The sequence below is a fragment of the Populus alba genome, chromosome 16, assembly GCF_005239225.2.
Source record: "Populus alba chromosome 16, ASM523922v2, whole genome shotgun sequence".
NCBI lineage: Eukaryota > Viridiplantae > Streptophyta > Magnoliopsida > Malpighiales > Salicaceae > Populus > Populus alba.
The window spans coordinates 12,163,705-12,190,019 of NC_133299.1; the positions used below are offsets into that span (position 1 = coordinate 12,163,705).

Sequence of the window (26,315 nt, forward strand, 5' to 3'; positions counted from 1 at the left end):
TTTTTTTATCTCTCTTTATTTGATGTAGGTGATGATTCGTGGATGTAATTTTTTTTTAGGAGAGAGGGGATGATGCATCTCAAACTATACTAAATGACCCATTAAAAGTTACATTTGAATCAATTACAAGATCAAGATGAGTATATTTAGAGTATTTGGACTCAGGTAAATTTCAAGGAGGCTATAACTTCAACAAGTGATAATCAAACTTTATTCATTCTAATTTATGTATAAGATGACCCTAATCCATCTACAACATAGGCCTAATAATTTTGCAATGGTGGGCTACTTAATTTCGATTTTAGAAGTGATTTTGAGCTTATTTTTTATAATACATAGTTTTACTCTAACAAACATACTTTTCGATCTGAACATTAGATTGAGTTGAAATTTTATTACAAATTTTCAGAATTTTTTTTTATATTGGTATAAAATTTCAAGGCAATCAAACATCAAGAAAGCCTGCAATAAGGTTCATAAGCTATTATACAAGAATTGTATTGTTTCCTAATTGATCTGAGATTCTTTTTCCTATTTTATTTATAAATTTTTATTATTTTTTCCAATATTATTTAGAATGTTTTTAAATATTATAAAATATGGTTATTTATCTTGCATTTAGTTTTTTTTTTTTTTAAGACTTTGATTTCAATAATTATTATTGTGTGTGAGGTTTTGCTCATATTTTTTAATTCTTCATTGAACTACTCTAACTTATTATAGAATTAACCAAGTTTCATGTCTTCTTTTATACTTCTTGTTCACATCTCTTTATAGACATTTGATGAGGGTTTCATTACTTATAGTCTTGGTGCATCGGTACAAGTTATTGTTGTGTCAAGATCAATTCCAAACCTAGTCTTAGCTTTCTTGAAAATAGTTAATTTGGATGTGGATTTCAAGATCTTTATATCTATGAGATTCGAATCACATTCGATTATTGGTTTGTTTTCAAATAAGGTGTATGGTATTCTTTTTATGACATTAGCAGACACTTTTTTTTAACAACCTCTTGCAATGATTTTTTTTCTTAAATTTTATTTAGTGACTTTCTCTTACATGTCATTTTATTTTTTGTGTAATTAAATAAAAAATAAATTCTAAAAAAGTTATTAAACTCAACCAGATTCATGGCTTGGATTGCAGGTTTGATGGGTTAACTCGAGTCGTAAGTGTAAGGGTTAAGACAAGTTGACCCAAGTCAATCCTAAACATTATCATCTTATTATACAAAAAGAAAAGGGTTCAAACAACATCGTCTTAGAAAATATTTTGAAATCAAATCCAGTTTTGACCTAGTTGTATTTAGACTTATCATATTCTATCAAGTCAACTTCAACATTATTCAATTTGAAATCTAAGCTAGCTAAAAGGCAAATCCCTATTTATATTTGTTCTATTTACTTTTAATTTTTATTAAATAAGTAATATAAAAACAAAATAGAAAATTTGTTTTGTAGAAAAAAGATAAATTAATAATAAAAAACTATAATAAAAATTATTTTATTTCATGAAATTTAAATTATTCTTTATAAGAAAATTATGTTCATATAATTAATAATCATAAAAAAAGTTATTTTCATTATTTCGGTAATTAATATTTTTTCTATATTAAAAATCCCCTGAGAGGATTATAAATACAAGTGCAAGAATGGTCTCCTTGTAATAATTACAAGAAGTTTTCACACTTTGCCAGAAAATACATGAAAAACTCACCAATTTCTTTATTTAGAAGCATCTAAGGACGCAAGCTCTTCAACAAACATACCAATTTAAAAGTTATCCAACACTTGATAAAGAGACCTTCCCGGCTAAGCTCATCGATTTTATATCTTCAATTAGCTTCTGCAAGTTGGAGTAGGAAGATCCACCTTCCTTCACGCTATCGCGAGCCATCCCTGCAAATTCATCTGTTGATTTGACAATCTCGTCACATTCCATCAAATCCCTCACCAATTTCTCAATCAGGGCCCTCTCACACTTGTCTTTCATATCAAAACCAATCTTCCATAACTCGCTAACACACCTACTATTCACTTGTTGGTCAGCAATCATGGGCCAACAAATCATTGGAACTCCTGCAAAAATACTCTCCAACGTGGAGTTCCATCCACTGTGAGTCAAGAACCCTCCAATGGCTGGATGGACCAGGACCTCTTCTTGTGGAGCCCAGTCCACTATGCATCCCCTTTCCTCAGTTGCAGCTTTAAGTTCCAAAGAAACCTCACTAACACCATCTTCTCCCATGATTGAGTCAGATCTTATGACCCAGAGGAATGGTTTCCCACTATTCACTAAACCATGCCAAAACTCCAATAGTTGATCACGAAATAGACCAACCAAGCTACCAAAACTAACATATATTACCGATCTTGATGGATGAGAATCAAGCCACGTTATGCAGCCTCTGTCTTCTTTCCACAAGAGACCATTGGAGGAAGTTCTTGCGGAGGGGCTTTTAGCAACGGTATCGGAGAGACCTTGTAGAGGACCAAGAGTGTAAATCTTGGAAAAGAAGGAGCCAAGTTTAGAGATCATAGAGGCTTCGAGTCTATCAAAGGTATTAAGTATGAGACCAGATGCTCGTGGCATAGCTGCAGTTTCCTTGATGAAGAACTGCAAAATCGGATCATTAGCTTCTTTGCGTCTGCAAATGCTTGGGAGGTCTCGACACCGGAGAGTGCCTTCCAATCCAGGAATACATGTAATGGTCTTGTCCATGTCTACATCTCCTGGAATATTATTACCAGCAGTGACATGTTTTTTTTTTTTCTTAAAGAATTCCATTCATGAGCTACGTATAAAGTGGGATTAACTTTTCTTTTCCTAGCAAGAGCATAAACAGGAAAAAAAAAGTGATTATTGATTTATATTTGAGAAATTGATAGTTTGATATTACTTTAAATTAATTAATATGGTTTTCTGTTCATCTTCAATTGAATTATTGACACTCAACCTTATCTATTGTTAAATAATATTTACGTTGTCTTATTTATTAAGGGTAGAATAGTACTTTCAGTTTAACCTATATATACTTTATTTGTAATTAGGTTAAGACCATGCATTCATAATATACAGTTTATTCAGAATTCTAGCCTCCTTTTTGTGTTTGATCTCAATTAGTTTAACATGGTATCAGAGCTGGTTTTATGGAACGAAGCTTAATCCCAAATATAGCTTCGCGGATCCAACTTTTTTTTTGGAGTGATATTTTGTCTTCCGCTTCTGCAAAATTAGGTATTTCAACAGTCTCTGCAATTATTTTGGTATTTCGACAGTTTCTGCAATTATTTTGGTATTTCGTCTTCCCTTCAGCTTCTGCAATTTGGTATCTGCGTTCAGTTTTGCAAATTTGTTTTGTGTTTTGGGAGTAATCGTATAATTTCGAGAAGATATTTGTTTAGTTTCTGCAATTGAGTATTTTGTTCTTCCGCTGCTTTTGCATTCTGGTTATTTGTGATTGTTGATTATGGCTACTGAAAGAGAATGATTCGCTTCAGTCTGTGAGTGTGAGGTTGGATTGGGAAGAACTATTCATATTGGAGTTATGTAATGAGAAATTTCCTTAAGGGTAAGAAGATGTGGGGGTATGTTAGTGGAACTTATGTGATACCTAAAAATATTGAGGAGGGGGATGCTGGTTTGATAGATACATGGGAAGCAAATAATGCAAAGATCATTACTTGGATCAACAATTCTGTTGAGCATTCAATAGGTACGCAGTTGGCGAAATATGAGACAGCAAAAGAGGTTTGGGATCATCTGCAAAGGTTATTCACACAATCAAATTTTGCAAAACAGTATCAATTAGAGAATGACATACGAGCTCTTCATCAGAAGAATATGAGTATTCAAGAGTTTTATTCTGCTATGACAGATCTTTGGGATCAATTGGCTCTTACTGAATCGACAAAATTAAAGGCATGTGGTGCCTATATTGAGCGTAGAGAGCAACAAAGATTGGTACAGTTTTTAACAGCACTTCGCAGTGATTTCGAAGGACTTAGAGGTTCAATTCTGCATCGTTCTCCACTGCCTTCTGTTGACTCTGTTGTCAGTGAGTTATTGGCTGAAGAAATACGTTTTCAGTCTTATTCTGAAAAAGGAATTCTTTCTGCTTCAAATCCTTCAGTACTAGCAGTACCTTCTAGGTCATTCTCTAATCATCAGAATAAGTCTCACACAAGGGTTGGCTTCGATGAGTGCAACTTCTGTAAGCAAAAAGGTCATTGGAAGGCTCAATGTCCTAAGTTGAGACATCAGAATCAAGCTTGGAAGCCTGGAAATCAGTCACAATCTAATGCTCATAGACCACCTCAGGGTTATAAACCACAACACCACAATACTGCAGCAGTAGCTTCCTCGAGTTCTATTACCGATCCTAATATTTTGGCTGAGCAATTTCAGAAGTTTCTCTCCTTGCAGCCACAAGCAATGTCCGCTTCTTCTTCCATAGGTCAGTTGCCTCATAGTTCCTCAGGTATGTCACATTCTGAATGGGTCTTGGATTCTGGTGCTTCTCATCATATGTCTCCAGATTCCTCATCTTTTACCTCTGTATCCCCTTTATCCTCCATTCCTGTTATGATTGCTGATGGCACTCAAATGCCCTTAGCAGGTGTTGGTTCTGTTGTCACACCTCACATGTCTCTCCCTAATGTTTATCTTATTCCACAACTCAAATTGAATCTTGCGTCTGTTGGTCAAATATGTGATTCTGGTGATTATTTAGTCATGTTTTCTGGTTCCTTTTGTTGTATACAGGATCTGCAGTCTCAGAAGCTGATTGGGACAGGCCGTAGGGAGAATGAACTATATATTTTGGATGAGTTAAAAGTGCCAGTTGCTGCTGCTGCTGCCGCTGCTACTACTACAGTTGATTTGTCTTCCTTTCGTTTGAGTATTTCATCTTCTAGTTTTTATTTATGGCATTCCCGTCTAGGTCATGTTTCGTCTTCTCGTTTGAGATTTTTGGCATCCACAGGAGCTTTAGGAAATTTGAAAACTTGTGACATTTCTGATTGTAGTGGATGTAAATTGGCAAAATTTTCCGCCTTACCTTTTAATCGAAGTATTTCTGTTTCTTCTTCACCATTTGATTTGATTCATTCTGATGTATAGGGACTTCTCCTGTTGCCACAAAAGGAGGGGTCTCGATATTATGTTCTTTTATTGATGATCATACTCGTTATTGTTGGGTTTTATTTAATGAAACATCGTTCTGAATTCTTTGAGATATATGCAGCTTTTCGAGCTCTTATCAAAACTCAATATTCTAACTGTGATCAAATGCTTTAGGTGTGATTTAGGTGGGGAATACACTTCTAATAAATTTTGCCAATTGCTTGCCCTAGATGGAACCATCCACCAAACTTCATGTACAGATACTCCTGAGCAAAATGGTGTTGCTGAAAGAAAACATAGGCACATTGTCGAAATTGCTCGTTCTCTCTTGTTGTCTGCTTTTGTTCCTAGTGAGTTTTGGGGAGAAGCTGTTCTTACTGCTGTAAGTTTGATTAATACAATTCCATCTTCTCATAGTTCGGGTCTATCTCCTTTTGAAAAGTTATATGGGTATGTCCCTGATTATTCCTCATTTAGAGTCTTTGGTTGTACTTGTTTCGTTCTTCATCCTCATGTAGAACGAAGTAAGCTATCCTCTCGATCCGCTATTTGTGTCTTTTTGGGCTATGGTGAAGGTAAAAAGGGTTATCGTTGTTTTGATCCAATCACTCAGAAACTTTATGTGTCTCGTCATGTTGTCTTCCTTGAGCATATACCTTTCTTTTCTATTCCATCCACTACTCATAACCTGACTAAATCTGATCTTATTAGTATAGATCCATTTTCTGAGGATTCTGGTAATGATAGCTCTCCCCATGTTCGATCAATTTGTACTCATAACTCTGCAGGTACTGGTACTTTACTCTCTGGCACACCTGAAGCTCCATTCTCTTCTACAACCCCTCAAGCTTCATCTGAGATTGTGGATCCACCTCCACGTCAGTCCATCCGTATTCGTAAGTCCACAAAACTACCAGATTTTGCTTATTCTTGTTACTCTTCATCATTTACTTCCTTTTTAGCCTCTATTCATTGTCTTGTTGAGCCCTCTTCCTATAAAGAGGCAATTCTTGATCCGCTTTGGCAGCAAGCTATGGATGAGGAACTTTCTGCATTGCAATAAGACAGATACTTGGGATCTGGTTTCCTCTACCTCCTGGTAAGAGTGTTGTTGGTTTGTCGTTGGGTGTATAAGATCAAGACTAATTCTGATGGGTCTATTGAGCGATAAAGTCTAGGTTGGTTGCCAAAGGATACTCTCAACAGTATGGTATGGACTATGAGGAGACATTTGCTCCGGTTGCAAAATGACTACTATTCGTACTCTTATTGCCGTAACTTCGATTCGTCAATGGCATATTTCTCAACTTGATGTTAAAAATGCCTTCTTGAATGGAGATCTTCAAGAAGAAGTTTATTGGGGCCCCTCCTGGTATTTCACATGACTCTGGATATGTTTGTAAGCTTAAGAAAGCATTATATGGTCTCAAACAAGCACCCCGTGCTTGGTTTGAGAAATTCTCTATTGTGATCTCGTCACTTGGCTTTATTTCTAGCAGTCATGATTCTGCTCTTTTTATTAAGTGCACTGATGGCAGGTCGTATCATTCTGTCTTTATATGTTGATGACATGATTATTACCGGTGATGACATTGATGGTATTTGTCAGTTTTGAAGACAGAGTTGGCTAGACGATTTGAGATGAAGGATTTGGGTTATCTTCGATATTCCTGGGTATTGAGGTAGCATACTCACCTAGAGGTTATCTTCTTTTCTCAGTCAAAATATGTTGCAGATATTCTTGAGCGGGCTAGACTTACTGATAACAAGACTGTGGATACTCCTATTGAGGTTAACGCAAGGTACTCTTCTTCTGATGGTTTACCTTTGATAGATCCTACTTTATACCGCACTATTGTTGGGAGTTTGGTATATCTCACCATTACTCGTCCAGATATTGCATATGCTGTTCATGTTGTTAGTCAGTTTGTTGCTTCTCCTACTACTGTTCATTGGACAGCTGTTCTTCGTATTTTGCGATATCTTCGGGGTACAGTTTTTTCAAAGTCTTTTACTTTTCATCCACCTCTTCCTTGGAGTTACGTGCATACTCTGATGCTGATCATGGTAGTGATCCCCACAGATCGCAAGTCTGTTACCGGGTTTTGTATCTTTTTAGGTGAATCTCTTATTTCTTGGAAGAGTAAGAAACAATCTATTGTTTCTCAATCATCCACCGAAGCAGAATATCGTGCCATGACATCTACTACCAAAGAGATTATTTGGTTACGTTGGTTACTTGCTGATATGGGAGTTTCCTTTTCCCATCCTACTCCTATGTATTGTGACAACCAGAGTTCTATTCAGATTGCTCACAACTCGGTTTTTCATGAGCGGACTAAGCACATTGAAATCGATTGTCATCTTACTCGTCATCATCTCAAGCATGGAACCATTACTTTGCCCTTTGTTCCTTCTTCATTGCAGATTGCAGATTTCTTTACCAAGGCGCATTCCATATCTCGTTTTCGTTTTCTAGTTGGCAAACTCTCGATGGTTGTAGCTGCCGCATCGTGAGTTTGAGGGGAGATGTTAAATAATATTTATGTTGTCTTATTTATTAAGGGTAGAATAGTACTTTCAGTTTAACCTATATATACTTTATTTGTAATTAGGTTAAGACCATGCATTCATAATATACAGTTTATTCAGAATTCTAGCCTCCTTTTTGTGTTTGATCTCAATTAGTTTAACATCTATAAAGTGATTTTCTTATAGCTACCCTGTGATTTCTTCACTCACTTTCATGAACATCTTGAATAATCATCACATGTAGAAGAATTGTTTTTTATAATTATGTGAGGTTGACAAATCAATTATTGATCCCAGTGGATTATAGTTGAGATTACTCAAATCCGAACAATAATTAGGAGGAATAAACAAGTTTGACATACCTTGGAATGGAACTTCCCCTTCTTCAATGAGTTTTGTGAGATGGAAGTAAGTCCAAGTGCAACAAGCACTGAATGTTCTAAAAGTGATGAGTGGAATTGTGAGCTCCTCGGCAATATCGATAGCAAAAGACATGATCCCATCAGCGATAATACACGTCGGAGGCTCCCACCGGCCATTTTTTTGCCCAAGATTAACCAACAAGTTGCGAAACTCTGTCCTGGTCTCATCTCTATTAGAGATTAAAAGTTGAGAGATGCTTGAGCCGGAGCGAGGATGATCGGATGGGAGACCATCAGGGATGGACCTGAATTGAAACTTGGGGAAGCGACAGTACATGGCGGCAATGTCTGTGGAATGTTCAAGACGATCCTGAATGTGATTGGAGTTGATGAAGGTGGCTTCAAAACCAGCTTGGCTAAGAAGCTCTGCTAGCATGAGCATTGGTTTGACATGACCTTGTGCAGGGAAGGGTAGGAAGACGACGTGAGGGACAACAGGCTGGTCCATGGTGGAGCTTCGATTTGGTGAGGACACAGTATTGAATTGCAATGGATATCCAAGGTCTAAGAACCATGATCCATCAATCAGTTGATGATATTAACAAAAATGGGTGGCCAAAGACAAAGGAAATGGGGATTAGGGCGAGTGTAGAATTATTGAGAAATGGACAAATTGCTGATGGAAAAGGTGAAAGAAAAACCAAGGAGGCCAGCAATGAGTGGGGGACAGAATAAATTAAGGCTCCGTTTGTTTGTATGAAAGTTGTTTTTTTTTGAAAAGTGAATTATGGAGAAAGTAAATTTCGGAAAAGTATTTTTCAATGTTTGGTAGTGTTATGAAAAATGAATTGGAAAACATTTTCCAGTTTTTGTTTATGTTATGGAAAATGAACTGGAAAATACTTTATTAATGAAATTTTTTTTTTAAATTTATCTAATATATATAAAATATTTAATCACTTACAATAAAAAATGAAATTTAAAAAGTATAATGATGAATTTTTTTTTATTATATCCTATATTCATACATAGCTTATTTTATAAAATATAACTATATATGTTATATCATATTATAGAGAAATAAGCTTGTGAAATATTTATCAAGTAAAACCTATTAATACTTTTTTTTTCAATTTTAAAAACTTAAAATAATTTTTTTTTCATATGAAGAAAACCAAATTAGTTTATGGTAAAAGTTATATATTTGGGTTTTTTTTTTGGTATAAAGAATTTTTTAAAAGATAAATACATATAAAAATAATTTAAGGGGTATTTTAAATAAATATTTTTTATATATATAAATCACCAAATAATAAAAAAATAACAACAAGCTTTCCATGTTCCCTCTTTCATTTATATCTCATCATCTCTTTCATTTCACATTTTCACAAACACGCAGCCTTCAAATTTCCTTCCCCTCACTTCACAAGTATAATTAATTATGCTTTAAAAGCTTATAATTCCATTGTTCTCTCCCATTCCCCCTCCCTCACGGTCAATTCCCCTCTCCCATTCCCCCTCCCTCACGGTCAATTCCCCTCTCCCATTCCCCCTCCCTCACGGGCCCCTCTCCCATTCCCCTGTTACCTGTTCCCTCTCCCTCTCAGTCGATTCCCATGTTCCCTGTCTGTTTCTCTCGACATTTGTGCACAAAGAAGCAAATATGCAAGACAACGAAGCAGGACAAAGATCCCAGTTCTCCTCCCTCTCTCCCCCGGCTACTGTTAAAAAACAAAGAGAGAGCTTCCACCCGGGATATGGTGGCTGGATCCGGGGATGAGGTAACAGGGAGGGGATGCTTTTTGCTGGGGAAGATTGATTTTGTGCCATTCTCTGTAGTTGATTTTGTGTCTTTTTCCATAACACGGTTTGAGGATTTTCAAGTGCCTTTCTCTGCACTTGATTTTGTGCACTTGATTTGGTTTGTTTGTTCAGAATAAAAATGCCGAATGTGAGGAAGAAAACTGTCATGGAAAAATTGTGTTTTTTGTGGCTTGCTTGAATTTTAGCAATGCTTCTGTAATTGTTCCTGCTTTCAATCGTTTTTGAAGAGAAAGAGAGAGAACGTGATTTATGAAAATGGTTGTAATAAAAAAAAGGAAAGTGTTTTTCTTTTTCTTTATCAGAAGGAAAACACTTTCCTTTGATAAAGTAGTTGTTTTAAGTTGATCGGAATTAAGTTTTTATTGATTTACTTTTTTATATTGTTACCAAACATGAGAAAATAAGGAAAACGAATTCTAAAAATTCATTTCTTGAAATAAACAGAGCATAAAGGAAAATGACAAGAATATGTTGAATGATGTTTTCTAAAATATTTTTTTATTTATAAATTTATTAAAATACTTTTTAAAGATAAATTAGTACATTAGAATTATTAAAAAAACATTAAAAAATACTTATTTATTGTATTTTCATATCAAATATATTTATATAAAAAAACATTTAAAAATAATTTCAAACACATTTACCAGCACCCTTGAAGCAAAGGTGGAGAAAACAAATAAGTCAAGAGGCCATTGACTTTGAACAAAAGGGGGCCATTCTTTTGTGCATAAAAAGGAGGGAACGGAGTGCATAATTCCAAATTAAAAAAAAAAAAAAAACAAAGAAAAAAGAAGCTAAGCAGGAGAGGGAACCATTTTTTTAGTGGTCTTTCCTTGGCAAGAATTATTCTGAGACCATTCTTCAAGAGCAAATGAATGCCAGAAAAGAAAGCTATGCTCCCCATTTTTTTAGATGCAAGCCTTGTTGTAAGAACTTTGTGTCTCCATTCCTGCCATTCCTCTTATTTGGTATGATAATATCAGTGCTTATCATATGACAAAGAATCCTGTGTTTCATGCTAGAACAAAACACATCGAAATCGATCTTCATTTCATCCGTGATCAAGTCACCCAAGACAAGCTTCAGTTGCAGTTCAACCCTACTGTAGAGCAACCGACTGATCTGCTGACAAAGCATCCATAAGTTCAAAGTTCTTATCTCTCAAAACTCAACTTTGTATCATTCCCAGACCTTTTCACTTGAGGGGGGATGATAAGCCAAATATAAAAGATATAAAAGGCATCTTTATCATGTAACCGTTAGAATGCTAATATCTGTTATAACAATTATAACAGATATTCAGTTACAACAACTGGCATTAATAACTGCCATTCAGTTACATCAGTTGTCAAAAGCACTATGTAATATATCTATATATATATATATAATATATATAGTGGCTCTGCTGTAACTGAAATAAGAAGAAAAAGAGAGAAGCTACATTCTTGTATTTTGCTTTCTCAGCTTTATCTTGCATAATTCCAAATTAAAAAAAAAAAACAAAGAAAAAAGAAGCTAAGCAGAAGAGGGAACCATTTTTTTAGTGGTCTTTCCTTGGCAAGAATTATTCTGAGACCATTCTTCAAGAGCAAAGGGAAGAGGTGACTCTCTCCCATATTCATTTGGTTCACCATTGACCAACACAAACCACCTTCTCATCTGGTGACAACCCCTTCACTGTTAAACACTTCAACTTCCCCTCTCCATCGCCACTAACCAGGGCTGTCTCTCTCACGATCTCCCTCTCCCTTCACTGCCAAAACAAATCGGTCATCTCCCATCTTCACCACTGGAACTAGCCACCACAAGACATCCCTCAAACATCCACAAAACAGCCCTGAAACAGCCCCATACCCATGGCCAAGCACACAACAACAACAGTAGCCTTTCCTCCTGAAATTAGCCCACAAAAGCAGCTTTTAATCTCTCCAAAACCGACCCATCTCCACCATGACAAAACTCAACCAAAAGCCACCCTTAAACCCGTGACAATAGTTGTTCCTGGTTTCCCCTAGTTCAAGTTGACGGACGGCCAAACACAGCCACCATAAGCTCCTTTAACGCAGTCAACCCCACGCCACTTTTCCATTGTCCCATACGCTCCACGGTTCACAACAGTTTTACCAGCCCCCACAAGCAGTAGCAACCAGCTATATAAAAAAGTAAAAATAGGAGAAGAGATTGAACTTCAACGGAGTAGAGCTTTCTTTTCTGGTATTCATTTGCTGCTCTACAAGTAGGGGATAAAAAAGAAAATAGAGTAGTTTTTAGACATGGTAGGAGTTTCCTCCAAAAATAGCAACAATTACACCAAAGAGAAGAGATAGACTAGACTGATAAATTAAAATAAAAATCAAAACTTTAACAGAACAAAGCTTTCTTTACAGATGTCCATTTGTTACACCATCAATAAAGAAAAAAAGAAGACATAGAAGAGTTTTAAATTCAATAAATATTAATACAAACCCTAGTAAAATATAAAATATAAGTTTCAGTATGAAATTGAGTTTATCATAATGAAAAATTAGCTCCAAACCAACAAGATTATAAACCATCTAATCACAATGTCTAAACGTAAAAATGAGCAAAACAAATATAAAATCATTAATAAAAATTGATCAATTCTTTAAAGAGATGAAGCTCAATCAATAACCAAGAGAGACAATATTTTATTTTGCAAAATTTGTTTTCTTCAAATATTCCCTATAAAGAGTACTTATACTAGAAACCTAAGTAACTTTACTTTTTCTAATGGGTCATACATAAATTCAATTTAAATAATACCCAAACTAAGCTAAAACTAGCTCAAACTAATTAAAATACATAATATAAACAAGTCTGAAATTTAAACAAGTGTTTCCACATAAAACAAAGATAGATTAATAGCCCAACTAATTAATATAAGACAAGGTTGGTTTTTTTCATAACCTATTGGCAATGTTAAAGCTCAATTTCAAATTAATGGTTCTCTCTTGTTTTAATGAAATAGAAGAAATTCCATATATCATTCGAATGATATGGAAGTCTAGTTTCTAGCCCAATTGGAATCGCATCAACATTCGACCTGTAGCTCTAGTTATGATCAAAATAGTAGAGAAAGGTCAAACTGTTTGATTTGAGTCTTCTTGTCTCAATCCTTGTGTAATGGCCTTGGTTCCACCAACAAACCCTTCTTAAATATGAATAAGATTAATTAAGGCTTGCTCTTCATTATTTATTACTTTCTTGAAGTCCATCTTAACCTATGAATCTCGAAGAAGCCTATTGAAAACCAAAAATATAATGTTGAAGGCGTCTTTGTTAAATTTCAAACATATGTTGAGCATCATTTTGAAACCAAAATCAAAACCATTCAAATTGATTGGGGTGACGAATATAGACGTCTAAACATCCATTTTTTTTTTTAAAAATCAAGCACTTTTCATTGTATTTCTTGTCCTCATACACACAAACAAATAAGTTTGGTGGAATGACGTCATCTTCAAATTGTAGAAATGGGTCTTACCTTGTTAGCTCACTTTTACCTCCTCAAGTCTTATTGGTAGCTCATTTACATAGTTTAATATGCCTTATAGCCAATTGGTTTGCTATATGTGACATTATTATATTCATGTAAATATATATTTATTATTAATAAAGACTTAATTTATTTTTAATATTCATATGATATTAGATTAATAAATCTAATATTTGGTTTATGAATCTAGAGTAAAGATAAAGTCCATGAGACAAAAATACTTTGCAAAAGAAATTGTAAAGTGGTTATAATTATGGAAAAACATTATTTTTAAAATGTTTTTGGTCGATGCCCTATTAAATACTAGATATTTATCCAAGTCGTAAAGACTAGTACATATTATGTTCTTTCATTTTTAAAATGAAGCAATTGTTCTTATAAGGTGAGGCATAAGGAATAACTAGAACTAATATGTAGGTGTTTGTCATAAGACATGTATATTGAACTGACCTGCATAAGAATTTTATATGGAGAGATTACCCATGTCTATAAAGAATGTTATACTTTGATCCAATTACATATTATCTTAATCAAGGTAACCAAGAAGCAGACATTTGATATAATATGAACTATATGAAGATACTTGAGTGATCAAGAGATGATTCATCACTCTAGGTGAATTAGAGAAAATATTCCATCTATTCTCAAATAATATTGACTGAGAAATCATTGGCCAAGGTGGAATGAGATTTGAAAAAAGTTAAGTCTTATTCAAATAATCAATGACTATTATTTAGAGAACAAACATAATTTAATATGACAAACATACTCCTTACTTTTAAATCAAAACATTATTGATGAAAGAATATTAATTATATTGACAAATTGATCACTTAAAGATTAAGTAAAACCACTAATACTTTTCTAATATTTTTAGGGATCATGACACGTTACTAAACGATACACCTGATTTTCAAAAATAAATTAATCAATTTTGAATTGATAATAAATTAAATTATTTAATTCTATTTAATTAGAATTAAAATTTATATTTGAATCAATATTTTAGGAACTTAATGGGTTACACACATTAAGAACCATTAGTCAGAAATTAAACTGAGATGATTTAATTAAATATGACCTGATTAAAGTATATTTTAGAAATTAAAAATTAGAATATAATTAATACATGGATTATTTTTCTAGATCTAGAAAAATCAAGTAAGGGCTTGATTGAGTTAATTTCTAAAATTATCCTTAATTAATATATGGATATTATACAAGGAGAAATTTGATATATTTTTTTTTTCTAATTTATAGGGTTTTTTATATTTTTCTATAAATAGTAAGTTGTGCCTCTTATTTTTTAGTAGTTGTCTGTTAAATAGAAAAACTATGTAAGTCATAGAATTAAGAGTCAACACTCTAAGCATGGCAATCCATCTTTTCTAAATAGGGATATAGAATATTTCTTACTAGTGGTTCATATATATTACTGTTGGAGGTCTGACAATTGTACGGCTTATGGTTTGCAACAACCTAGTCTTGAAAAATTATTAAAAGCTAAGATGTTTAGGTAATAAATTCCTAAATAACTTTACATTCCTCTAATAAAATTCTAAACACTATTGAATAATTTTATTTTATTATTTTTATTTGTCTATGATATTCATGAACTCATCACATGCTTCATTGCTGAACTACGTCATTTAATTTTGCACCAACTACTAGGGTACCGACTGACAAGATTCTTGAAATCACAACTAATCCAACTCAACCTATTTCTTCTTCTTGAGGTCTTCTTGTATCATTCCCATGTTTCTCAGGAACCCTCTAGCAACTCGTAGGCGTATGATAACTCGTAGACCAACAATTTAAAACCAAAGCTTCCATTTCACTTGCATGTCCTTTACCACAATACTTACTTGTAAAATGTAACTCATCTTTTATGAAGCCAGCATCTTTTACTGAAGCCTCTAGACATGCTTCTTAGCGTGATGCAATGAACAATGAGTTCAATGCCTTAATAAAAGAATGGCACGTGGGATTTGTACTTTACATTTTAGGTCATGAACCTATGTGATTTTTAGCATACGAGGTATAACAAGTTTCTAGAACTTGTATTTGCAATTGAATCGCTACATGATCAAATTCCACTTTAAAAATGTTTTTTTTTTTTTTAACCAAAGTTGAGATCATATCGTCCACAAAACAAAATGCCTTGAGTTGAAGGGAACAATTTAGGGATGAAAGCATGCATGCCAAGATTGGTATATGACAAACTTAAAAGAGGTGGGGAACTGAATAAGAAAAGCAAAATAGGCAAAAGATTCCTCATAATTAATCGTAGGTGAAAATGAAGGCTTATTTCAATTCAGCACTTTTATTGGATAGTTAGCCTCGGGATTTTTCTTAATTTATATTTTTCTCGCTTTAGTGTTACAATTATGCGCTTCATCCAAAATTTTATTTTGTTTATAGTTAGATTCATGAGCATGAGTTTGATGGAAAAGAGAGAGAGTCGCTAGGAAACAAAAAAGAAAAAAAATGTCAATGGTTGTCCATGTTTCGATGATAAAAAAACATGTTTTTAGTGTCGATGATTTTCATTCAACACAAGGAGTTTCATTGAGATATTTTTTATATATTTTTTTTCTTTTAGGATAAAGTAGATTGCGGTTGAGAAAGAAAAAAGAATTCCAACTTTATTTTTGTATTTTTAGATCATTTTAAGGGTGTTTTGAGTTGATAGATTGATTTATTAAGCTTCTAAGGGGTTTTGTTTTTATATTTTCAGCTAAAAATAGGTTGAAAATAAATTTTTGAAGTATAAAATGCTTGGACTTTCAAGCGACTCTTTGAACATTGAAATCTAGAGTAGTCAACTACTATAGACAATGTATCGTCCACCTTTAAGAAAAATAAAAAAGGTTATAACCTCCTTTTTTTTACAATATTACCAAACACTCTTCTTTTTACATCTTTTTATGATGGTTTTTTTCTTAAATTTTATTAAGTGTTTTTCTTGTAACTGTTAATTTTTATTTTTGTATAGTTAAATAAAAAAAATTCAAAATAATAAGTTATTAAACTCATATGGGCCCAAGACCTGAGTTACGAGTTTGGTAAGTTAACCTGAGTCGAATGGAGTCAATCCAAAATATTATTGTCTCATTATATAAAAACAAAGGTTTAAAATAATGTCTTGAATTATTATTATTTTAAACCTAACCGAGTTTAACCATGCCGCATTAGGTCAACTCTCACCTGATTCAATTTGAAATCCGAGCTAAACAAGACCCCTGGTTAGGGGGTGTCCAAGTTAGTTTGCCAAGCCAAACTAGGTTTGGTGATACTGCTAAAATGTTACCCATGACAATGCACATGCGGTGTATTGTTCTTATATTTTTTTCTTAATGCATCAACATAAAGATTTGTAGGATTTATCATAAAAACAAATATTCTAGCAAAATAAGGCCAACTAAAAAAAAATAGAGCGCGTTAACGAGATAAAAGAGTTTTGGTTTGAGGATTGCCTTACTTAGCCTTATTTCAAATCATATTGTTTTTGTATTTGTTATAATGATTTTATTTTTTTATTAAATGAAGGCCATAGAATGAAAGAGTTATATTCCTTCATAGAAAAAATACCAAAATAGGAGGAAATATATTATCAAATAATTTTGTTTTGATGGAATTTTAATTAGTAATCTTCTTAAAAAATAATAATTGACATATAATTATAAGAAATTTTTAAAGGTCTCCTCATGGCATAAGATCAAGTATTTTAATTGTCATTTATCTCTCAGCTTCTCAACTTGATCTTTAATAATCATTAACAACTTTTTTTTTAATGGTTACTATTGTCTTTCATCCACAATATGCTTGATTAAATGGGTAGTTAAGTTTTTTAGTTCACAATAAAAAAAACATTCTTGTTGCTACAAAATATGTTGGCAATAGTTACACTCTTTTTATGTTTTTGAACAAGCTTATGACGGAACATTGGCCAATGAACTAGTTAGATACTAATAATAGTGAAATGGTATTGTAAAACCTTGGTTAAAATATTATGATATTAGTGAAATGCTAGAAATTTAACATGACGATCAAAATAAATGAATAATAACATGTAAATATTAAATGATTAGAGATGAAGATTTATGAGATTAAATTTTAAAGTATGGTAATCTTTAAAAATAAATCGAGAAAGGGTACTTGATAAATGAAAAACATTAGTAGAACTAAAGAACAAGTGCAAGATTCTAAATATAAGTACAAAGAAAATATAAATAGAAACTTGACTTCTTAAAGAAGCCAAGTTGGTCGACTATGAGCAGAAGAAAAGAAGAGAAAAAATGAAGCAAATTCAAGGGAAATTCTTGCTAAAGAACACCAAATAGAGATAAATTAAAGGATGAAAGAGAGATTAGGAAGGGATTTAAGCAAGGAAATTGAAGAATATCAAGGGTTGTTTGGTTAGAGGGAGGCTAACTTAGAAGAAGAAAAGGAAGAAAATGAGGGAAAGAAGCGAGTTAAAAATTTCTTTTTCATATCACCAAAGAGAGATAAATTAAAGAATTAAAGAGAGATTAGGAAGGGATTTAAGCAAGGAAATTGAAGAATATCAAGGGATTTAAAAGGGAGACAGACTTTGAAGAAGAAGAAAACGAGGGAAATAAGTGAGTAGAAAACTTCTCTTTCTTGTTCTTATTTCCTCATTTTAGTGTGTTTAAGAAGTAGGGAACCTTGATTAGATATAATCTTGAGTTATTAATGGAAAATTTATGTGTTTTGCATATGAAAATGTTATGAAAAATAGGTTTGAATGAAGGAATGCTTTAAACGAAGGAATAGAAAATGAAATAATATATGGTTATAATGAATGGATAACAATAAATGGAATTTTAAGGTCACTTGAAAATAATTATAATGCAACTTAAAAGGTGAAAGGATTAAAGTATTTAATAAGAATATGAAAAATTACATAATTTCCTAGATATAAAATGAAAATCAAGTGGAAATTGAAAATGAGACCATTGTATTAAGGATCTTGAATTTGAAATAATTTTTTTGATGATATAGAAAAAGCTGCAGAAGTTACACAGCTATCGAGGATGGTCAAACTACAATAGACTTCAAATAGGTGCTCAACATCTTAATAGATATTAATTCCTATTTTAAAAGTCAATAATTATTGTTATTTTCTTGATATCAATGTTTTTATGGAGTTTAGAATGATCGACAATTGATAAGATGAAAAACATAATAATTGACATTTGAGTTAGATGCCAAATTGACTTGTATTCAATTGAGATTACTGGAATTATTGGCTCTTAAATAGGAATGCTAGAATAATTGGCATTTGAGTAAGATTTCGGATTGATTGGTATCTATTTGGGATTACTGGAATTATTTGCTTCCAAATAGAAATGTTGGAATAATAGGCATTTGAGTATGATGTCATATTGATTAGTTTCTAGCTGAGATACCTAGAAATTATTGGCTTCTAAATGGGAATGCTAAAATAACTTATAGATATGAAGATTGTTGTGTTTATGGATAACCAAGCGAAGGTTACAAGATCATTTAGTACTTGAAATAAGTAATTGGACAAATCGATTATGAGATAAAATAAACAGTTTATTAAACCATTCAAGTAGGATGGATCGATAGAGAAGGAGAAACTATTGCAAGAATTTAATTTGTTGTTGGATTAATTAAGATGAAAAGGAATATAATGGAAATGAATTCTTCAAAAAAATTAATTAAGATTATTGAGCTTAAAGTTGTGGCTCATATGGCTACTAAAATATAGAGGTAGTTGAAGAGAAAAGACAACACACATCAAGGAGGTAGTTTAAGTTCTTTTTCAGCTTAAAGGCTGAATTATTGGAGAAAGAAGGATGCCACATCAAATCTGAATATTGTGGGAAATAAAGTCGAATCACTTAAGGCTTGGAGAAAAGATTTAGCCATTGAAACAAAAGTTAAAGTCAAGATCTCATCTAATTATAATTGTGATATTAAGAGTTTTAGGTGTTTGAGTAGTAAACTATATATATAGGTTTACAATATCCAAATAAAAGGATTATTATGGTTATGAAAGAGCATGAGACTATTGAATTCAAAAGAACAAATCCAAAGTGGGTGGGATGCTACCACTTGAAGACTGTAGTGATATTGAATATTCAGTTGATAGAAAAACTTTAGTGATTAGAAGAACACTTAAAGAGCATGATGTAGAGCAATAAAAGAAGAACATAATTCATATTAGATGCCACATAAATAATAAGGTATATAGTATGATTATTGATAGTAGAAATTGTGCTAATGTTGTTAGCACTACATTTGTTAGAAAATTAAATTTGAACATTATTAAGCATGAAAAACCTTATAGATTTCAATGGTTGAATGATTGTGAAGAAGTAAGAGTTACTATGCAGGTTTTTGGTTTTTTTTTTTTTTGGTTGTAAAAATACAAGAATGAGGTTTTGTTGATATTGTGTCTAGGCATGCTACTCATTTATTGTTACGAAAACCTTGGTAATTTGATAGAAAAACCAAGTATTATGGGTTTAAAAACATATATTTTTTTGAGAATGATGAGAAGACATTCACACTTGTACCATTGTACCCTAAACAAATGTATGAAAATCAAATGAAATTGAAAGGAGAAAGCAAAGCTGAAGAAAAAGATCAATCATTTGAGGATGTGAGGAAAAATAAAGATAAAGTGATTTAAGAGAAAATAAGGTTAGATTCATCCAAAATAGGAATTAGTAAGGATTCGGTTGATAGAGGAGAGAAGAAAAGAAGGGTGAGAAAAAAAAAGTGTGGAAAAAATAAAAACATGTTTATTTTTATGCAAAAGAGATTAAGATTAAGATTGTTATTATATGATGGGTTTAATAAAAGAAGGTATATTTTAACACAATAACCTTGATCATTGTATTCCTAGTGTTTGTGTTTCTTTATTATAGGATTTTAAGGACATCTTTTCTAGTGAGATTCTTAGTAAGTTGCCATCTTTTACGGGTATTTAAGCACCAAATTGGTCTTATATCTAGAGCATCTATACCTAAGATACAAAAACATAATCCTGATGAGACAATAAAAACTTCAAAGGCAAGTGAAAAAGTCGATGATAAAAGAGTACATAAGAGAAAGCATGAGTCCATATGCAATTTCAATATTGTTAGTGTCGAAAAAGGGTGAGACTTTGAGAATATGTGTTGATTGTTATGTTATCAATAAAATTACAATAAAGTATTGACATCTAATTCGTAGACTTGATGACATGTTAGATAAATTACATGTGTTTTATATATTTTTTAAAATTAATTTGAAAAGTGGATATCATCAAAAAAAGAATGAAAGAGAAAAATGAATGGAAAACTTCCTTTAAAACTAAATATGATTCATATAAATTATTAGTTATGCCTTTTGAACTTACTAATACACCTAGTTTTATGAGATTAAAAAACCATAATTTGTGAAATTTTATAGGTAAGTTTGTTGTAGCTTATTTTGATGATATTTAAATTTATAGTAGGAATTTAAAGGAGTATGCTGAGATTTAAGGAATGTATTGGTTATTTTGCGAAAAGAATATTTATATATTAAGTTGAAAAAAAATATAAGTTTTGTATGGAAAAGATTGTATTTCTTAGATTTTTTTTGTTTTTAAAAAGAGATTGTGTGTATCTAATTGTTTTATGCGTTAATTGTCAATTCATGAAGCTCATTGGGGCGGATTCATAGGAAAATTTGGAGTTTTTAAAACTTTAAATTTTTTACATGAGCACTTTTATTGGCTTAAAATAAAAAGATATGTACACAGAATTTGTGATAGCTATATAAGATGTAGACAAGCTAAGTCTAAATTTTACCTTATGTTGATATATCTATGGATTTTATGCTAGTTTCCCTAGAAAAAAAGGGGTAGAGGTTCTATTTTTGTAGTTGTTGATATGTTTTTTAAGATGACATATTTCATATCTTGTCATAAAATTGATGATATAATAAACATAGCAGATTTATTTTTTAAGGAGATAGTTTGGCCCCATGGGGTACCTATAAGCATTGTGCCTGACCGTGATGTTAAATTTCTTAGCTAATTTTAAAAGGTTTTGTATCGGAAATTAGAGAAAAATTATTATTTTTTATTATTTATCATCCACAAACAAATAGTTAAACTAAAATAGTTAATATGACTTTAACTATATTGTTAAAAACTATCATTCAAATAATTTAAAAAATTAGAAAGATTATCTATCAATTGTTGAATGTGTTTATAATAGGAGTGTGCATTCTGCTGCTCATTATTTACATTTTGAAATTATTTATTGCTTTAATCATTTGACTTATTTGGATTTGTTTCCCTTATCTATTGATGAAATGGATATTCTTGATGGAAATAGAAAGGTACATGCAGTAAAGGACCTCCATGAGAATATGAGGTGGCAAATATATTAAAAAAAAAAACAAACGAGCAATTTGCATTTAAAACTAATAAAGAGCGAAAATGATTGTATTTCAACCAGGTGATTAGGTTTTGGTGCATGTGTAAAAAAAGAAGTTGATGTCGAAAAGAGATTGACCATTCCAAATCCTTGAAAGAATTAATAATAATACTTAAAAAGTGGATCTACTAGGTGAGTATGGTGTTAGTTTTACTTTTAATGTTTTTTTTCATCTCTCTTTGTTTGATGTAGGTGATGATTTGTGGATGAATTTTTTTTTAAGAGAGAGGGGATGATGCATCTCAAACTACACTAAAAGATCCATTAGAAGTTACATTTGGGTCAATTACAAGATCAAGATCAAAGATGCATTTAATGAGCTTATTTAGAGTATTTGGACTAAGGTGAATTTCAAGGAGCCTATAACTTCAACAAGTGATGATCAAAATTTATTCATTTTAATTTATGTGCAAGAGGGCCCTAAACCATCTACAACACGGGCCTAATAATTTTGCAATGGTGGGCTAATAAATTTTGGTTTTAGAAGTGATTTTGAGCTTATTTTTTATAATACACAGTTTTACTCTAACAAACATACTTTTCGATTTGAACATTAGATTGGGTTGAAATTTTATTACAAGTTTTCAGAAATCTTTTTTTATATTGGTTTAAAATATCAAGGCAATCAAACATCAAGAAAGCCTGCAATAAGGTTCATAAGCTATTCACAAGAATTGTATTGTTTTCTAATTGATATGAGATTCTTTTTCCTATTTTATTTATAAATTTTTAACATTTTTTCCAATATTATTTAGAATGTTTTTACATATTATAAATATGGTTATTTATCCTACATTTAGGGTTTTTTTTTTCAAACTTTGATTTTAATAATTATTATTTTGTGTGTGGTTTTGCTCATACTTTTTAATTCTTCATTGAACTTCTTATCAAAGAATTAACTAAGCTTCATGTATTCTTTTATACTTCTTGTTCACATTTCTTTATAGATATTTATGGGGGTTTCTTTAGTTATAGTCTTGGTGCATCGGTATAAGTTATTGTTGTATTAAGATCAATTCTAAACTTGATCTTACCTTTCAATCCAAAACATCATCATCTCATTATACAAAAAGGGTAGGGTTCAAACGACATCGTCTTAGAAAATATTTTGAAATCAAATCCAGTTTTGACCTAGTTGTATTTAGACTTATCATATTCTATCAAGTCAACTTCAACATTATTCAATTTGAAATCTAAGCTAGCTAAAAGGCAAATCCCTATTTATATTTGTTCTATTTACTTTTAATTTTTATTAAATAAGTAATATAAAACAAAATAAAAAATTTATTTTGTAGAAAAAAGATAAATTAATAATAATAAAAAAAATAATAAATTATTTTATTTCATGAAATTTAAATTATTCTTATAAGAAAATTATGTTCATATAATTAATAATCATAAAAAAAGTTATTTTCATTATTTTGGTAATTAATATTTTTTCTATATTAAAAATCCCTGAGAGGATTATAAATACAAGTGTAAGAATGGTCTCCTTGTAATAATTACAAGAAGTTTTCACACTTTACTAGAAAATACATGAAAAACTCACCAATTTCTTTATTTGGAAGCATCTAAGGACGCAAGCTCTTCAACAAACATACCAATTTAAAAGTTATCCAACACTTGATAAAGAGACTTTCCCGGCTAAGCTCATCGATTTTATATCTTCAATTAGCTTCTGCAAGTTGGAGTAGGAAGATCCACCTTCCTTCACGCTATCGCGAGCCATCCCTGCAAATTCATCTGTTGATTTGACAATCTCGTCACTTTCCATCAAATCCCTCACCAATTTCTCAATCAGGGCCCTCTCACACTTGTCTTTCATATCAAAACCAATCTTCCATAACTCGCTAACACACCTACTATTCACTTGTTGGTCAGCAATCATGGGCCAACAAATCATTGGAACTCCTGCAAAAATACTCTCCAACGTGGAGTTCCATCCACTGTGAGTCAAGAACCCTCCGATGGCTGGATGGGCTAGGACCTCTTCTTGTGGAGCCCAGTCCACTATGCATCCCCTTTCCTCAGTTGCAGCTTTAAGTTCCAAAGGAACCTCACTAACACCATCTTCTCCCATGATTGAGTCAGATCTTATGACCCAGAGGAATGGTTTCCCACTATTCACTAAACCATGCCAAAACTCCAATAGTTGATCACGAAATAGACCAACCAAGCTACCAAAACTAACATATATTACCGATCTTGATGGATGAGAATCAAGCCACGTTATGCAGCCTCTGTCTTCTTTCCACAAGAGACCATTGGAGGAAGTTCTTGCGGAGGGGCTTTTAGCAAAGGTATCGGAGAGACCTTGTAGAGGACCAAGAGTGTAAATCTTGGAAAAGAAGGAGCCAAGTTTAGAGATCATAGAGGCTTCGAGTCTATCAAAGGTATTAAGTATGAGACCAGATGCTCGTGGCATAGCTGCAGTTTCCTTGATGAAGAACTGCAAAAGCGGATCATTAGCTTCTTTGCGTCTGCAAATGCCTGGGAGGTCTCGACACCGGAGAGTGCCTTCCAATCCAGGAATGCATGTAATGGTCTTGTCCATGTCTACATCTCCTGCTCCTGGAATATTATTACCAGCACTGACATGTTTTTTTTTTTTTAAGAATTTCATGCATGGGCTACGTATAATTAAAGTGGGATTAACTTTTTTTTCCTAGCAAGAGCATAAACAGGGGGGGGGGGAGGTGATAATTTATTTATATTTGAGAAATTGATAGTTTGATATTACTCTAAATTAATTAATATGGTTTTCTGTTCATCTTCAATTGAATTATTGACACTCAACCTTATCTATAAAGTGATTTTCTTATAGCTACCCTGTGATTTCTTCACTCACTTTCATGAACATCTTGAATAATCATCACATGTAGAAGAATTGTTTTTTATAATTATGTGAGGTTGACAAATCAATTATTGATCCCAGTGGATTATAGTTGAGATTACTCAAATCCGAACAATAATTAGGAGGAATAAACAAGTTTGACATACCTTGGAATGGAACTTCCCCTTCTTCAATGAGTTTTGTGAGATGGAAGTAAGTCCAAGTGCAACAAGCACTGAATGTTCTAAAAGTGATGATTGGAATTGTGAGCTCCTCGGCAATATCGATAGCAAAAGACATGATCCCATCAGCGATAATACACGTCGGAGGCTCCCACCGGCCATTTTTTTGCCCAAGATTAACCAACAAGTTGCGAAACTCTGTCCTGGTCTCATCTCTATTAGAGATTAAAAGTTGAGAGATGCTTGAGCCGGAGCGAGGATGATCGGATGGGAGACCATCAGGGATGGACCTGAATTGAAACTTGGGGAAGCGACAGTACATGGCGGCAATGTCTGTGGAATGTTCAAGACGATCCTGAATGTGATTGGAGTTGATGAAGGTGGCTTCAAAACCAGCTTGGCTAAGAAGCTCTGCTAGCATGAGCATTGGTTTGACATGACCTTGTGCAGGGAAGGGTAGGAAGACGACGTGAGGGACAACAGGCTGGTCCATGGTGGAGCTTCGATTTGGTCTAAGAACCATGATCCATCAATCAGTTACATGTGCCCAGATATAAGATTATTTGACGGAGATAGCGAGGCTGTACATTGATGTGACTTGAGACCTGAAAATGGATAAAAAAATAGCTGATGAGTGGCCTTTATTTGACTATTCTAAAACCATAAGAAAGGGAGACTTGGATGAAATTAAAATCTTTTTTTTTTAGATAGAAAGAAAGACACCGTCCATTCCAATGGTTGGCCAAAGACAGAAGAAATGGTGAATGGGGCAACCTGCTACAAATAAAAAAAGGAAAGAAGAAGTTGAACTTCAACAGAGCAAGCATTCATTTGCTGCTCTACAAGTGGGGGAATCAAAGAGATAATAGAGTAGTTTTCAGACCTTGTAGGCGTTTCCTCCAAAAACAGCGGCCAAGGAAAGAGACAGGCTTGAACTGAAAAACCAAGAAGAGGATTAAAATTTCAAGAAAGCAGCGTCCTTCATATGTGTCCATTTGTTGCATCGTCAATGGAGAATAAAAAAGAAGATAAAAAAGTTTCAAATCCATCAAGTACCCAACCTCTAGAAATGGCGGCGTGTGCCCCACATGTCATCAACAGCATGGAGCGTGGCTATCACCCCCTGTACTTTTCTCTCTACATTTCAATAGCTTCTTGAGGTTCCAGCAACTCCCAAGTCCCAACAGCTCCCAGTCGCCTCGAAAGTTGAGTTTTTAAACCCCATCTGCTTCAAGATTTAAATTCTAAATTTTAACTATATCATTATATTTTAATTCGGTCATTAAATTATCCAGATTAATTTTGATTTTTAAAAAAATCAAAATGATAATAATTTTTTAAAAAAAAATTAACGATCTCAACTAATTTTTTTACTAGGTTTTGCCGAGTCGTCAAGTCATCCTGGGTTTTGACTTTTCCTATCTTTTCTTAAACCCGACCCGATTCTAGCCTCGAGTCCTGGGTCGATGTGCT

General features: G+C 32.7%; 3 protein-coding genes across 4 annotated transcripts; 1 reads left to right on the plus strand and 2 right to left on the minus strand.

The window, feature by feature from the left end:
• Positions 1 to 1,700: 1,700 nt before the first annotated feature.
• Positions 1,701 to 8,718, minus strand: LOC118037428 (7-deoxyloganetic acid glucosyltransferase). Its single transcript, XM_035043395.2, has 2 exons — positions 8,019 to 8,718; positions 1,701 to 2,732 (listed from the first exon to the last, which is right to left on the minus strand). Exons 1-2 carry the CDS (start codon positions 8,524 to 8,526, stop codon positions 1,780 to 1,782), a joined length of 1,461 nt encoding a protein of 486 aa, XP_034899286.1. The 5' UTR covers positions 8,527 to 8,718; the 3' UTR covers positions 1,701 to 1,779.
• Positions 3,562 to 5,091, plus strand: LOC140954740 (uncharacterized). Its single transcript, XM_073405449.1, has 2 exons — positions 3,562 to 4,480; positions 4,765 to 5,091. Exons 1-2 carry the CDS (start codon positions 3,580 to 3,582, stop codon positions 4,800 to 4,802), a joined length of 939 nt encoding a protein of 312 aa, XP_073261550.1. The 5' UTR covers positions 3,562 to 3,579; the 3' UTR covers positions 4,803 to 5,091.
• Positions 8,719 to 23,360: 14,642 nt separating the features above from the next.
• Positions 23,361 to 25,454, minus strand: LOC118037427 (7-deoxyloganetic acid glucosyltransferase). 2 transcript variants are annotated; one of them, XM_035043394.2, is made up of 2 exons: positions 24,828 to 25,454; positions 23,361 to 24,392 (listed from the first exon to the last, which is right to left on the minus strand). In XM_035043394.2, exons 1-2 carry the CDS (start codon positions 25,363 to 25,365, stop codon positions 23,440 to 23,442), a joined length of 1,491 nt encoding a protein of 496 aa, XP_034899285.1. In that variant the 5' UTR covers positions 25,366 to 25,454; the 3' UTR covers positions 23,361 to 23,439. The 2 variants fall into 2 exon arrangements, with proteins under 2 accessions (XP_034899285.1, XP_034899284.1); XM_035043393.2 differs by having other exon boundaries at positions 23,361 to 24,398; positions 24,828 to 25,453.
• Positions 25,455 to 26,315: the final 861 nt, after the last annotated feature.

Bases quoted from the DNA above. Each gene is read 5' to 3' on its own strand.
- LOC118037428 (XM_035043395.2), bottom strand. From the start codon at position 8,526: ATGGACCAGCCTGTTGTCCCTCACGTCGTCTTCCTACCCTTCCCTGCA. The intron at 2,733-8,018 runs GTATGTCAAACT...ATAATATTCCAG, and splicing joins AGGGGAAGTTCCATTCCAAG to GAGATGTAGACATGGACAAG.
- LOC140954740 (XM_073405449.1), top strand. From the start codon at position 3,580: ATGTGGGGGTATGTTAGTGGAACTTATGTGATACCTAAAAATATTGAG. The intron at 4,481-4,764 runs GTATGTCACATT...TGTTGTATACAG, and splicing joins GTTGCCTCATAGTTCCTCAG to GATCTGCAGTCTCAGAAGCT.
- LOC118037427 (XM_035043393.2), bottom strand. From the start codon at position 25,365: ATGGTTCTTAGACCAAATCGAAGCTCCACCATGGACCAGCCTGTTGTC. The intron at 24,399-24,827 runs GTATGTCAAACT...ATAATATTCCAG, and splicing joins AGGGGAAGTTCCATTCCAAG to GAGCAGGAGATGTAGACATG.